This window comes from Crassostrea angulata, chromosome 7 (assembly GCF_025612915.1).
Source record: "Crassostrea angulata isolate pt1a10 chromosome 7, ASM2561291v2, whole genome shotgun sequence".
NCBI lineage: Eukaryota > Metazoa > Mollusca > Bivalvia > Ostreida > Ostreidae > Magallana > Magallana angulata.
This window is the reverse complement of record NC_069117.1, coordinates 13,719,074-13,734,988: the sequence shown is the minus strand read 5'-3', so window position 1 is coordinate 13,734,988 and position 15,915 is coordinate 13,719,074. Positions and strand designations below refer to the sequence as shown.

The window sequence follows — 15,915 nt, the reverse complement described above, 5'->3', positions numbered from 1 at the left end:
CGGGCAATAAATATTTTGAAATGCAAACTAATTATCATTTATGAATTGGGAAGATTCGGCATACTTTGATTAGAATACTACCGGTAATACTTCTAATGAAAAGTAGTTTCTTAAATATTCGTACAATCTCTGATGCTTTACATTAGTTCATCCGATTATCTATATATAGACATCATTGTTCCCTGGTGAAAGAATTTCAAAACATAAATTTGTAGGATATACTACACCTTGATTTGTCACTTTATAACTATTGATAGATTTTTTGCTTGATCATCCTTGTCATTTCTAATTTACTCCATTAAAAACTCTCTCTCCCTCTCTCTTTCTCATTCAAGTCACGAGCGGTAATGTCTTAACTCAGCCTTCTACGATCTGATTGGACAAGGGTCAGTCAAAATATTATGTTGAATCTTTACTGGAGTTTAAATTAATTTAGGCCATGCTTTTTTTTTTTTTCAAGATTTAAAAAAAAAAAATTTGGTCGGTAGGTTGAAATAGAAATAAGGAAATATAAGGCACATTTTCACACAAGATTTTAGATATGATAATATAACAACCACCCACTTCTATCCAACACCCAGAAGGATTGATAACATATCCAATGTAAATTCCCTCTTTAAAAAACTTGTTCCAAGCTCATTTTATGTACCAGTATGCTGAATTTTCTAGTAGATGTGATGGTTTGGATATATTCATTTACCTGACACCATGCACAAACAAAAATTTATTTTATTTCCAATTTCTGATAGTCTGGGTCGATTGGTCTTGAAAAACAGCTATAGTAATAAAAAAAGTGGCCTTAAAGTTTCTTCACCCTTGATGTTTTTTATGGTTTAATTAATCCATGTAATCTTTGTTTAAATTTGAAGATTAATAAGTAAATATTCAAATTGAATGTAAATATTGGTATGTTGCAAATATTTTGTTCATGCTGTAGGAGCCAGCACAGGTACACTATCAAGGCAATTATAGCTATGACTGCTCTCAAATCGAACATCACATTTATTTTTACTGATCTTGATATAATAAAGCAATTTTTTAAAGAAATTAATTGCAATCCTTTATTTTATGTATCTTGACTTGATACAATTTTTTAACCATGAATAAGTAGCATTTAGCAACATAAAACGTCAATAACTTTTGCATTAATGGTTCAAACTCACTGAAAATTGGTACATTTGTAATTCATTATATATCCTATTGAAATCTGCAAAAAAAGTGTACCTTGCAGGGTAAATATAAAATTATGAATTATAGTGTCTGTCAAATTTGCCTATGTACGGTTTTATCAGTTCAGTTTTTCATTGAATTCAGCGGTTTCAACTCAAACTACTCTCTATAAATTGCTAAACATTAGTGTCATTTCACTTTACATAGCTTAAAATGTGTTAAACACATGTATAAATCAAGAAATATTGGCAAAACCATGCATCACATAACACTAGTATTATATCCAATAACGGCAAAATATTCGGGAATGCTCATGATGACATCATGTGACAATCGAAAGACCTTGATTGTTATAGATTAATCAGTGTATGCTTCATTTTTCAAGCAGAATCTAGTATATTTTCAGGATGACTTATGCAAATTATCGATTTAGTGCCTATGTTGAAGTAAGACATCAGTTGCTGAAGTCAGTGCTTCTTGCAAAGTCCATAAATACTGGGAAGGGTACTTTGGATAGAGCATTTCATAATGGAACTGTCTCATTCAGTTTTATTTTATATGCATGTACCTTTGAACATCTTGCACACCTTGGTTTAAATTTATATAATAAATGCTTTAAAATAAATAATACATTAATTTATTCCTGAAACACTAAAGCATTAAAACTGAAATAAAAATCTGCATCAAAAATGACAAACCTTTCAAGACTATCAAGAGTTTTGTGTTTACAATGACAGATTATGAGTATTTTTGTCTGATTCCAATTAAACTAACACTACAGCTTCAAGCTTCACCAGTCCTTCATCCAGCATTCAGTACTTCCTGATCCATCATTAGTTTGTTGTACTTGTCTCATAGGTTTAAATCTGGAAAATTTTTAAGTGTTAGCACAGCATCTCACACTAGTATCAGGAGTTGTACTGAATAAAATTTCCTACTAATGGATTCCATGTTTGAATATTTACATGTTGGACATGGGTCATCTAGTCTGTCCTTTCTAGGTAGGTGACCACTAAGAAGGGTTAGGGGAAGGGGACAGAGTGCCATATACTGGGGTTGGGTGGGGGGGGCAGGGGAAGGACTGAACTAGTACCGGTACTTGTTATTTATGTTTTGGTTTTCTTAAGAGTAATGTCTTAAGTTTGTTTTTATCTAATTTTAAGATTACTGTAGATGCATTATTGATATTGTAGTTACCGATACATTATGGGTTAATGGTTAAGATATAGTATAAATGAAAATCCGAACCTTTTGGAATCACCAATCAATGATCCCGGCACAGCATAGCTTGCCACCATGTAGAGCTTGAAGGAATGGTATTATCCCTTATCCTCAATCTTGGTCATCTGGGAAGGATGAATGGCGGAAGGAAAGATTACTGTTATATTAATTTCATATTTGTCAGTAATGATCAAGCTATTTTTGAATGAGTTTTCACATTCTGATGGCCAATTTTGTTGTTGAGGAAATTCTCAAAGTTTGTTATTTTTAGTTTTTCCTGTTTAGAACAGTTTTACCTGTTAAGTTACATTATGGTTTGCAATATTTTCGATGATGACTAGAACTTTGATTTTCACACAACATAGAAAGCTAAAAACTTCCTTCTTAGTCGTTCATTGTAACTTACTAGTATATGCTGTACCATGTCGAGATACATGGACAATAATCTGACTTATTAACCAAACAAAGGCAGTCCTATAGGAAATGTAGTTTATGACTGGAAACAAACTGTTTTAGTGGATCAGTTGTAATTGTTTGGAGGATCATAAATCAAGTGCACTTTCCACCATCTGTGCGACTGTTCAGAGAGATGGAGATTGTGTAGGGTATGGCCATTCTAAGCCTGCAGTTTTGTCACCAAACGACCGTAATGGATTACGATGACTCTGAACACTTGTATGCTAATGTGGGGTCTGGGGGCAAACTCCTTTTTTGCGGTAAGATGCTTTGATGACACATGTATATGTAATTGTTTTAAAGTTTGTTTTAGGCTAATTGTGTGTTCCTTTAGTTTCTGGATGGGTTTTTGTCTTACCGCTACTGTGTCATCAACTTGATATGGATTTTTAGCAGTTAAATATGAATATCAGTGAATTTTTTTTCCATAATTTTATGATTCAAGATTGATATCAAGTATCTCATCAACAAACATGTTGTAAGTATATATTTATGCCATGCCCGATGTACTTTCATGAAAAGTTTGGTGTTTAGCCTGATTTTTTGCAATTTCGTAATTTCTCGTCCTAATTGGTCCCTGTTCTCAGTGTAAATCCCTTCAAGACTCTTTCTACAAGTGGTATCAACACCACATGAAGTGCTCTAAATTTGTGTGGCACCCATAGTCAATAAACATTGATGGGTCTTTATTGCAAAAACACCAATTGTGACAAAGTACCTTATTGAATCTTTATTTTATCCTAAGGATTTACAATATATCCCCTATTTTTGGGACCTCAGCATGAAAATTTCAATACTTAAAAATTAAAGCATTGAATGCTTATTTTTGGATGTCGTCAGTCCTATAACACACCAGGCTCTGCATACAGATTGAATGCTGCACGTTAGCGCGGTATGATAATTTGTCTGCACAGCCTCAGCCAGGTCAGATGTGTTAAAGGACCGACGGTATTCAAAAATAAGCATTCCAGGCTTATATATATGGGTATATATTTTTTTTAACTTCTTGTTTTTTTACTGCAAAGTTGATGTGATTTATGCCTTTAAATTACTGTACTGTCTAAGGGTAAGTTCAGATTTATGGAAGAGCCGTAATGTAACAGCCACAAGCCTTAACTTTTATTTTCACTTGTGACGTTTCACTTCAACAGCATTTACTGTAGATTCCTAATTAAACGCAAGGAATTAATATCCGTGTAAAATCGCGAGAAGCACCCTTCGCAGATTTTAAAATCTCGCCATTATTATCTGAGAGTTCAGAACTATATGAAATAAGGAGAAAAGTCCCACGTTCGCGATTTTATATTCTTGCGATTTGATACAAACCAGCGGGATCGTGGAATTAAGTACTCACGTAATATAAGTAATTTACAGTAACGTTTGTGGCATCATAAGAAAACTAAAGATTTTACCTTTCAGTATCCTTTGGGTGTTACAGTGTTAAAACTGAAGTAGCTTTCCACACAATTTACATGCAAAAAATATGTGAAATGTAAATATTGTATAATGAATGCAAGTTTATTGTATCTGGCTTTTCAAAAGCAATGGGATACATATTATCTTTGAATCATAGATACAATGTGTCCCATTGGCATATTGAAGAGGAGTGATTTTACAAGTCTGATTTTTAAGGCGTCGAGCTAATGCTCGGCAGCCTTCTAGCGATCGTCTGGATTGGCAATCGTCCAAAAATTCACGCGCTGCACCGCCTTTTAAATGCGCATAAGAAATAAGTTCCTAAAAGTATTAAACGTATTACAAGATTTTTTTTCCCATTTATTCAACTAAATTGTGTACAAAAAACCCAACTTTGCCTCCCTGGTGATTGACAACTCATTGCATAAGAATAAATTTGCTTAATCAAGAAATGGCGGATGAATACAATCAGGCCTAAGTGTAAAGATTCACTAGATATTATTTTAGTTTATCGCTTACATTTTAATTGGAGACCGTGCCCGATAGAAATAACATTTTAGATGTAAATTTATTTGTTATCGGGCACGGTCTCCAAAATAAATGTAAGCGATAAACGTATCTAGTAATTTCGTTGCAAAAAGTAAACTCGATAATGCAGTTAGTTTGGTCGAGCATTATAGATAGCACGTGTTGTGGATTTGTTTGTAAACAACCATACCATAGGAAATCTTGTTTCAAACGGGAATTGAAATAAATAAATGTATGTTTTATTATTATAATTAGGGACACACTGTTAATGTATTCAAATTATGAACCTATGAAAGTTGTTCAAAGACTGTTTGAAGGAGAAAGAAACAAATTATTTTTGAACTTTGAAATTTCTTCGATTTTTGCAATTATGATGAGTTATTGTATTAAAAAAGCACCACTACCTATTTTATAAGAAAATATACCGATTTTTGTTTTTAAAGCAGCAGAAAACATAATTCAAATACTTTCTATTCTAAGTCTAATATCATTTGATATGACTATTAGTACAGAAATTCAAATTATTGGTATCATTCTATATGAAAGAAAAAAATGTCAGCTCGACGCCGTTGTGGCCGTTCCGGCCTTTGATATTTAGATTGGCTTGATCTAGCTATAATCGATAATTATACATGTATTGGCTTGATGTATAACATTAAATTGAAACAAGAAAGTTTGACAAAGGAATGTTACAAGATAGGTCTATCTTGAGAGAATTTATTGGGTGTAGTATTATTGTTAGAATGTTAGTATTTAAGTTATATACCCTTGACCTTAATCGAATAGGTTTTTGTAAAAATTGTAGAGGTCAAGGTTAAGGTATATTGACAGATACAGGTCATTCTGACACATTAATTGAACTCTATTGAAAGTTTATTACTCAACAGGAGCTTAATGCTGGTTTTGATTTTTTTATTCATTTACACTCCTTTTTGGTTGAAATGCTTTTGAAAGTTTGGTAGGTTACTCCCCTGGTATATAGCATAGATGGAAACTCTTTTGTAATCTTGTAATGAGTACATACTTAAAAACTACGAGTTTATGTAATCTCCATGCATCAATTTACTTTTGAACAAAAACTAGCTGGCATATAGAAAAACATTTTTGTTTGACCATAAGATTTATGAGACTTTTAAAGGGAAACTTGAGGTAAATATCTGATCTTTTTAACTTCCGTTATTAGGTTTACATACACAGATACATTAGGAAGTATATTGTTTATTTATATACATTGTATAACTGGCTAACTTGTACTAGTAATCAACTTTAATTTAAGTTTTAAGTGGATCAGGAGTCTTGCATTGAGCTGTTCTCTAATTAGATCTATGAATAGAAGATAGATCTCTTCAATGTGTTGTTGACTTCTTATACATGTATTCATAAAATCAACTGATTGCTGGTGGACATTAAATTGTTTGCTAATGTCAATAAACTGAAGACTCGGTATAAGTTTAATTAAAAATAAAATTAGAATTAATTAAAAAGCTCCTTTTGATGGTGTTTTTCCTTTGACAACTTGTTTGTGGGACAATAAACTCTCTATTTAATCTTATTAAGATCTGTTGTGGTCATACAAAGTAAAGTAGCACATCATGAAATCAAATTTTCTGGACTTTCCATAACTTTCTTAAAAATCCACCACTTTCAAAGGAAGTCCATTTCCCCTTACTTGTAAGTTCTTTTGTTCTTTGGGTTCTATATGAATGGCCATTGACTGCAGAGAAATAGTTAAAGTTTGAATTGCAATAGTTCAACTTAGGAAGGGATTCTTGATTTCCTCATAATGCCAGTCTGTGACACTTCTTGTAATGTTGGTAAGTTTGCATGGCCTGTTATACTCTTTTGTCAAACAAAACAAAATGAAATGTTGTACATTGTGTAGCATGGTATCAACCACTGGATAAAGATAAAAGAGTAAGGTTTGCTTCTATGAGTTTATTGTACTGTGCTGGTTGTGCATTATAGGACTTTTTGTGAACTTTTAGGTTTGTTATCTTGAAGACAATGAGTCAAGAATGCAGGACCAACTTATCAGAAAAAAGATAGTTTTTAGGGTCAGATGTAGATGATACTACATGTACAAGAACAAACTATAAAAAATTAGAGAAAATAATGGCATACAATTTCATTCAATAATTGGTTTAATTGTGACATCATCTAGGACCTCTGTTAAATTTAGAAAGTCTTTATCATGAGATAAAACAACTAGATTTAAATACATTTAAAATTCTCTAGTACATGTAAAGGAAAAAAACCCAGACAAACATTTATAATTTACTTGTATCAAGATCAAAGAATTGAATTATTGCTATGGCACATATGTATTGTATTTCAGAGCAGATACCGGTATATATTGATGATAATCAAGTTTTAACAAATGAAATTTATACTATAATTCTGTCCAAATTTATTGTTTACATCATGTTTTGAGGAATACAGTACAGTATAATGTAAAGAAAATATCATTGAATTATATTTTGTTCTTCAGGTTTTAGATACATTTAAGGATGTGTTCTATATACAGCTTCATTCTTTTATCTTTTAAATTATTCAATTTTGTCTACTTTAAGGAGGACAATCTGTATAAGGCAGTAATTATCTAGGCTCTAGTTTAATCAGGTCTGCATTATGAATTGATTAGCTGATATTTCAGGGAGGAAACTTGCAGTTCACAATTTCCTCTGGGTTTTATTTTCTATTGGGGCTGCATGCATTGACTTAACAACTTATTCAAACACTAGAAACTCATTGTTGTTGCTGCATGTAGCTATCATTGTATAATGAAATTGTCTTTTTCTGGGGGGGGGGGGGGGGGGGGGTGTCCATTAATTTTAATGGAAAGCATAGAGGTTTATTATTTCAATGATGATATAGCCAAAACAAGAAGTAGAGTTTTGATTCCTCATTTTTGTTCCTGATTGTAATAAAACACTGAATTCATTGATTTACAGAGAAAGTAAATGGTGTCCTATTTTAGGGCCAAAAAGAATACATGTATATCAAAAATCATAATCCTTTAATATTCAGCTCAGCATTCTGTAGTATGTTTTGTAATCACTCTGAGTTTACCATATACTATTGTCCTTGATTTTTTAAAATCCTGATTTATGTCAAAGGTGTTATTAGGTCACTTGACATCTCTTGGATGACCATTAGGGCAATATTGGTCATCTTATGTCATGCTCTGCTAATATTGTCTGTTGTTGTGCATTATTTTTCTAATCATCCAACAAAATGCATAAAGAAAATCAATTAGTTTATATGGATAAAAAAGTTAAAGTTTTTAATAATATTTATTTTTAAGTGTGTTTTGTGTTTTTGTATTGTTAATTCCATTAAGTCTTGATCAGAAATGGTTATATAATAGTTGCACTTGTACTTGACAATGTATTGGTTATATAATACATCATTGTAATTAATTCCTGTCAGTGACATTCTATGTTTAAAAAAACACAATTAGAAAAGCAACAATGACTGTATATAGAGACCAAACATATTGATATTTTTGCCCACTTGAGCAAATGGCATTTCTGATTTTTTTCTTTCTCAAAAAACTCTTGGTCAATTTCAACAAAACTTAACACAAATAATTCTTGCCATATCCACTTCTAAAAGCAGATCATAGGTAATAATGAAGTTAAAGTTGGGGGGGGGGGGGGGGGCTAAAACCTTTAGTTAGTTATAAATGGGTCTTTTATTAAACAGTACCAGGGCTGAGGCCCCACCATCAATAACTTTCCTCAAGTCATTACTCAGCCTCAAGTCTGAGTTTTGACATCAAATTTATGTACTTTTCTTTTAAAGATTTGAGTTAAGGACTGAGTTGAGTGATTTGAAAATTTTGGTGATGGCAGGGCCTGATTTTCTACTATTCCATGACTCATTGAAGCCAATTTCTTTACGCTAAGCTACATCCATGAAGTACAGTTAAAAATAAATGAAAACGTGTAATATTTGTTTTCTTTTAACTTCCTTTTGTGTTTATACAAGATCAAAAAGATATTGAACGACAGAAAATGTGTAAGATACTAGTATGTTATGAAGATGAAAGGAAGCAAATATTACAAAATGCATTCAGAGTTGGAATTTAACGAGGACACATACTATTTTAAGCAGTTACCAGATTACCTTTGTAGATATGTTTTATACTATATTTTACGTGGGTAAGTAATGTGGTCTTTCTTTTTGTCTCTTTTTAATTAATAACCAACATTTCATTCAAAAAACACAATTCCCATAATGAACTTAAATAAAAATTGTTAATTTGTTACTGTTTACAGGGAAATATTCACCCCATTTATTTTTGCCCCTTTGCCGTCATTGTCAGCGGTGGGCAAATTCGAGACAGGGCGGATTCAAATAACTGTGTTAATTAGAGAGAGTATCTATCTATATCTCTTATTTGGCTACAGATTTTAACCTCATGTGGTAGGCAATAGATGTATATATAGATGTATATATAAATGTATGTATACTAAGCTGTAATGGATCAAGCGAAAAGTGATATTGTACGGTAAACTGCATATAAGTTTTATAAACATTCAAGCATTAAGCTGCAATTTCTCCTGTAACCCAAAAAATATTAATGTACATTCAATTGGCCTCAGATGGAAAGAAGATGAAAACAATGATCATATTGCAAGGATTCCTGAATTTGACATGTGAATGATCTTCTTACTTGGAGTTAAATGCATCATTTAAATAGGGAGATGACAAACAAGGCTGTGCCCACTGTCCAATCCTATTTCTTTTCTGAAGTAATTGAGGGCTTGAACTCATCCTCAATGAATCAGGGTGAAAATGTTTTTGTTTTTCAAAATGTTATCATGCAGTGTATTGTTCACGTCAAGTATCTATCCAGGACAATTTGGTACACGATACTATGTTCTGGTTTTTATCTTCAGTAAGATAGCCCTGAAAGTTATGTACATTCATTATTTTACCTGACTGTGAAACAGTCTATCTTACATGGGTATAATAGCTAGTGTACCGGTCTATGCTCCAGTTGCTGCTCAATTCAACTTCCTGATTTCAATAACAATGAAATGCATTGAGCGATGAATAGGGACAGTTATCACTTCTTCTTTTAATTAAACCTAGATATTTACTGGATCCTTATGAAATATTGTTATTCTCATGGATTAATAATGACATCATTGTAATGGTCAGCGGTTAATTTTCATTCTGCGTGGATATGTCAGTGAGAATAAAGAACTGCCGGAACAACAGTGATACTTCTAATGAACAAGGCAGGTGCTAATATAATTCTCGGATGAAGATTTGCCAAGTGATAAAGACCACCTCTTTGTTTATTTGATAAAATTATAAAGTTGTTGAGTATATATGTATACAGCTCCTGGGTGTATATTGGTCAGCAGTGTTATTGTATAAGAGTACCTGGATAGATTTTGATAACAACATCTTCATGTATGGAAGTAGGTACAAATGCATGTGGAAATCTTGTATATGTATCAGTTCAACCTCATACACACAGGAACATGTTTCTCTAAATGTATACCAAAAAAATAGTTTGAAAGACCTAAGGGTTTGGATTTTGCAGAGATTGAACCTTTTTCCTTAAAATGGAAATGTGTTCTTTGTGTGCGCAATTTTTGGATGGGGCGAAAAAGACTGGGCTAAATAATGGAAGATAAAGGAGATCAAATAGTGCATTGGGAGAGTAAAAGTCATGATACATTTGAATCATTTGTTAGGAAAGAACTTTGCTATGAATCTTTGTAATAGATTTTTATGATAGAAATAAATTGAAATTCATTGTTTTCATTTGATGATGATAAATAGAGAATATGTTGTGTTTTGCAGATTATAGTTCGGAGGACAGTTCTGATGAAAGGTCCATTGATTCTATGGACAATGGTTCCCTTAATAACCCCGCCATGTCTCCCGTGGAAATAGTTCCCATAGGACAAGTCACTCCAGTAAGTCATCACATGGAAGGGTGTGATAAAACAAAGCCACCCTCATCACAACTCATTTTACTGTGTGCTTTCTTTCTAACATCATTCAGTTGTTTTTTTAATTGACTTATTGTCTCTTTTTCTATTTGTAGCAAAGAAAAAATGAAAAGTCAGGGTATCTTTTTAAACAAGGAGGGTAAGAAATTTAAATGTGTATTTTTTGTTGCACCTGAAATGAAAAGTGTTGGAATTTCCTAATTTTCCAATATTGCATTTTTCTTTTACCTTTCAAATGACATTGTCATATTAAAGAGGGCTCGATAATCATGGTCATTTCTAGACTGTATTGATCTCCTTTAGAAAAAGATCTCTATATAAGCATATAGTAAATTACCCAAATTTTAAAAAATGAAATACATGTAGATGAATTTTTTCTTTACTACCAAATAGTTTATAGCTAAACAAATCATCTCTTAAAGTTCTAGGCAGATCTGATGATTAATTTGTTGACCAGCCAGCATCCTTGATTAATTTGAAAAATTAGAATACAATTCACAGAAGATGGTTTTTACACAAACTACATGTAGTTAGTATAAAAACAAGCTAGTTCTTTTATATGTCTCCCATGTGTTCAAACATGACCTTTGGGACCTTAATATTTAGATATAAAGGTTAACAAATTTCTTAAAACCGAAGATATTTTAAATACCTTAGACAATAATGTCAAAGTGAGTTTTATGTTTTGATCTAATTTTACCTTGAGATCTTTTAAAGAACTGTTTGATGTTTTATTTAGTATTTTTTGGTATTATTGTAAATTTATTTAAATCGGTTACTACATGTACAGTATGAAACAAGAAGTATAGTTCATTGGTAGCTAATAGCGGTACTTCAGAATCTTTGGAAGAACAATCTCTATGATACCTATACTTATTTAGATATTTGTGTATTGACATTATGGGTTCGGAAAAGTCAGTTTTAGGGAAAATCCCTTATTGTTCGGCCATTTTCTTAATATTCTTCTCAACACTTGTGAAATTTAAACTATTCCATTTTCTGATTTGCTGAGGCCAGTTTCATGATATACAATACATGTATAGCTATATCGTCTCTCTTTTCACTTTATCTTCCTTCTAGAGTTAAAATGGCAATCTAAAAGTGTTCACCCAAGGGTTACTTATGTACCGATAGAAGAATCAGAATCATATTTCAGTTTACCTAGGTACATAATGATGGCTATGTTCTACATAATTATATTAAAGTTTCTTTTTTTATAGTTTTATCTTATAGGCTTATCATTTTTATAATTTTGGAATTGTGCCTCTTAAGACATTATTTTTATCAACAAGTTTAAAGAAAAACCAAATTACTAGTAAGCCATACATTCATATAATTACATTGCATATTGGTAAGGTAAAGACTTAATGATAGGATGAATCTCGGTTAGAATTACTTTATCTCATTTTGTTGTGTATTTGAGAGGTGACATCACACACGCTGTGTTGAATTGGATGTTGAGATAATGAGATAAGTATTGTATGGTTTATGTTTTTATAACCCTGTGGCCTATCCACAGGACATTAATCACATATTTTTACTGAAATGGAAGTCCTTGAGTGTGTGGTGTGTTGACTGTAGAAGGAAGTGGGGAGCCACTCAGCTAGAAGGCTATCTCAAGTATGACAAGAGTCTCAACTGTAGACAGAAGGCCACTGCTTCTTGTAGTCTATTGGGACACAGTATACACATACTTTAACATATTCTATTTGATTGAAAGGAAGATATATTATATTGAATGTCACAAGGCTGTGTGTCACATAGTGCAACATGAAATATCTACATATCAGTATCTACATTTTCATTATGGTTTTGATTCTCTATCAAATAGTCAAAGACAGCAAGATGCAAACTCTAATCACTCAAATTTACAAAATATGGCCTATTCTCAGAAGTACTGGTACTATAAGTGAGGGAGTTGTTTGGTGTGGTTCTTTGCGAATTGCATCCTTCCATTTAAGGACATCTTACCTTATTTACCTGAAAATCTAGTCCTCTTATCAGAGTTTTACATCAGAAAAATGAGACTTAGTACCTAATTATAGGACACAGTTTCCCTGTATATTCACCATGACCGCTTTAGCTGTTACACTGACTGATCTTGCTTGGGTTTTATCTGTCCAGTTTTTGTCATTACAGAGTTAAAGCTAATAAAGGTTGGAGAAAGCGCTGGGTTGTGTTCACTGGGAACAGTCTTCGTTACTATGACAGTCGCAAGGTAAACCATTCCTCTCATGTATTATTCATCCTAATGAAATGAATGAATTTTAAAGTGCATATTCAGCATACAAAAGAGTTTTAAGATGTTATCCTTGACCTTGGCCAAATGAAATGACAAAGACTTCAATGATTGTTCAAGGTCACAATGTACTGGTGCTTAAGGTTTCAACTAGGGTCATTTTAGCATTAATTGGTAAAGTGCAATTATGTTAGAAAAAAGGAATGGATTTTTATTTAAAGAGAAGTTTATTTAATTCATCTTGATATGACTTGTATTTATTTGATTAATATTGTCATGATTAGTCAGAAAATACTCTGTAATGGAATAAAAGAAATGTTTTGTTTACCAGTCTCAGGTTTCAAAAAGAATTGTTCCATTGTCATGTATGGAGAAGGTTGAAACACTTGTCAAGGTAAGCTTTCTGATCAAAATAAATTGTATGGAAACTGATGCTTATTTTATTGTTAAAAGTCCCGACATTAAATTGATAAATCAAACTGTTGGTTCATCTGCATATTTTACAAGTTTCTTCTTCAGACACAGTTGAAGGAAGCCTGTCGATAAAGTTCTCTTTTATATGTTTCTTACAGGACAGTGACAAGGACAAGTTTAAGTTTAACCTACATACCACCAACAGGGTGTTCCAGTTCGCTGCTGACTCGCTTCAGGAGTGTACACTATGGTGCAGTACTCTGATGGAATGTATCCTCAAGTATAAGGTCAGTACTAATGTCAAGGTCAGTTAAAAATGTATGTGTTTATTCCAAGGTCATTTCTGATGTCAAGGTCAGTCTAAGATGTATTTATTTCTCCCAAGGTCATTTCTGATGTCAAGGTCAGTCTTAAAATGTATATTTAACCTCCACGTACAAGGCCATTACTAATCTCAAGGTCATTCTAATTTATGTTGGTTTACTCCCAATTTAATAGGTCAGTGCTGCTGACAAGGTAAATCTGAAATATATGTGTTACCTCCCAGAATCAAGGTCTGTTTACTACATATGTTTATGCCCAAATACAAGACCAGCACTAAATTCAAGGTCAGTCTAAACATCTATACATTTACCTTTTCAAGGGAAGTCTGGATTTTGCATGTAATGCAACATTTCTCTGATAGGATGTATCTCTCAGTCCAAGGTCAATACGGTTGTCAAGGTCAATGTCAAACTATAGACTCTGGTACATATAACTGATGGAGTATATTTTGCGAACAAGGTCTTTATTGATGTCAAGGTCAGTGTAAAATCATTCTGGATCTGATCATTCTAAAAATTTGTGCAATGATACTGCACTTGAATGGAGTGACTGTGTGTGTGAGGGTAAAGCAATAATGGATGAATACAACTACATTTTCTTGTTTGGGTATCAGGTTTCTGTGAATTAATGAATATGAAACCTACATATTTATACTGCATTGAGCAGACACCTGATTGAGAAGTGAACTGAGTTGATTTTGCTGTATGTCCTGTTTCAGGCCCCACCAGGAGGCGAACCTGAGGGGTTGGACATGAATGAGCCAGACAAACAGGTAAAGTAATCAGCAGGTGTGTTTCTCCCTCTCATAATAGTGCATGTCAATGGTTATATGCTTGCAACAATTTTTATCTTTACCTGTAAATCTAAAGGATAGATTATCAATCAATCACTCAATCCAACCATTATGAGTATCAAGTTTGTACACTGCAATAATTTTGCAGAAATGGCTACTTATTGCAATATACCACTGTACCACTAAAGCAGATTTTTTTCATGGAGATAAAATTTCATCAATTATGATCCAAAATAGTTTAGTCTGGATTTTTTTTGTTTGTTTCAGAAATAAACCCACTAAACTTATAAAATTTTGTATGGGGTTTTATTTTGTTGATTTTAATCCTGAATGAATATTTCTGCTGTTACAATATATTGGTATATCCCACACACATTTTTCTGGTCAGTGTCTGAAATGTTTGTTTTCGAAAAGATAAAAAGTCTGTTAATTGCTTCCTTTTTCTTTTCAGGGTTATATCAAATTTGAGAGGCGTAACAATTATTTTGTGGCAGTTAAGCAAGGAAAAATGTGCTATTACCATTCTGAACAGGTAGAGCCCCAAACAATCATATTCTTCCTTAGTGTATAAGTACAAATACAAGTATTCAATAAAGTCAAGTGGCAACATAGTTACTGATTTTAAAAATCAATTCAGATTTATTTATCTGTAGAAGAGGGAAAATAACATTTTGGCAATTTTCCAAAGTGATCAAATACTGTAAATTCCTTATATTACACGAGTACTTAATTCCGCGATCCTACTGTTTTGTATCAAATCGCGAATGCGAAACATTTATCCATATATCTTATACCATAGTTCCCAACTCTCAGAAAGTAATGGTGAGATTTTCAAAATCCACGAGGGGTGCTTCTTGCAATTTTATGCTGATATAAATTCCTTGCAATTAAATAGGAATTTACAGTATGAAATATAATATGATTATGATATAAAGTCAGATAAGCCATATTATGTTTATGTGTTGTAGGATTTCAAACAGGGATCTCCCATAAATGAGATTGATATGAAGCTGGCCAATGTCAAGGAAATAGGCAAAGGAAAGTTACAGTTGTCCACACATTATTCCCATTTCTTGTAAGTTTCCTGGTGTTTTTTTTGTTTTGTTTTCCCCCTGTGTGTAAGCACAATATGGTAACTTAATATTTTTTGACGCTACATTTCAATGACAAGAAACGTTTTGATTTAAAAAATGTTTCCCTCTAAAAGATGCAGAAATAAGCCCTCCCATGTGAACAAAGCAATGAAAAAAATTAAAATGACAAAGTTTGATTTTTACAAAGAAAACATTGAATGGGTTAGATTTTTTTATAGTATACCGTTGCCCTTGTCTGGTGTCATTGAAGTTTGGCAGTTCAGATTTCAGCTGGATTGACCAAAT

The 15,915-nt window shown here is 32.5% G+C and overlaps 1 protein-coding gene across 8 annotated transcripts in view; it reads left to right on the top strand.

Moving 5' to 3' along the window:
- LOC128191832 (arf-GAP with Rho-GAP domain, ANK repeat and PH domain-containing protein 2-like) overlaps window positions 1-15,915 on the top strand; it is a 53,549-nt gene that overhangs the window by 8,805 nt on the left and 28,829 nt on the right. For all 8 annotated transcript variants that reach the window (XM_052864149.1, XM_052864151.1, XM_052864150.1 and 5 more), the window contains exons 3-10: window positions 10,615-10,730; window positions 10,862-10,905; window positions 12,906-12,984; window positions 13,337-13,399; window positions 13,578-13,706; window positions 14,462-14,515; window positions 14,988-15,068; window positions 15,505-15,611. In XM_052864149.1, coding sequence (XP_052720109.1) covers window positions 10,615-10,730; window positions 10,862-10,905; window positions 12,906-12,984; window positions 13,337-13,399; window positions 13,578-13,706; window positions 14,462-14,515; window positions 14,988-15,068; window positions 15,505-15,611 — 673 coding nt within the window. The remainder of the gene's footprint in view (window positions 1-10,614; window positions 10,731-10,861; window positions 10,906-12,905; window positions 12,985-13,336; window positions 13,400-13,577; window positions 13,707-14,461; window positions 14,516-14,987; window positions 15,069-15,504; window positions 15,612-15,915) is intronic.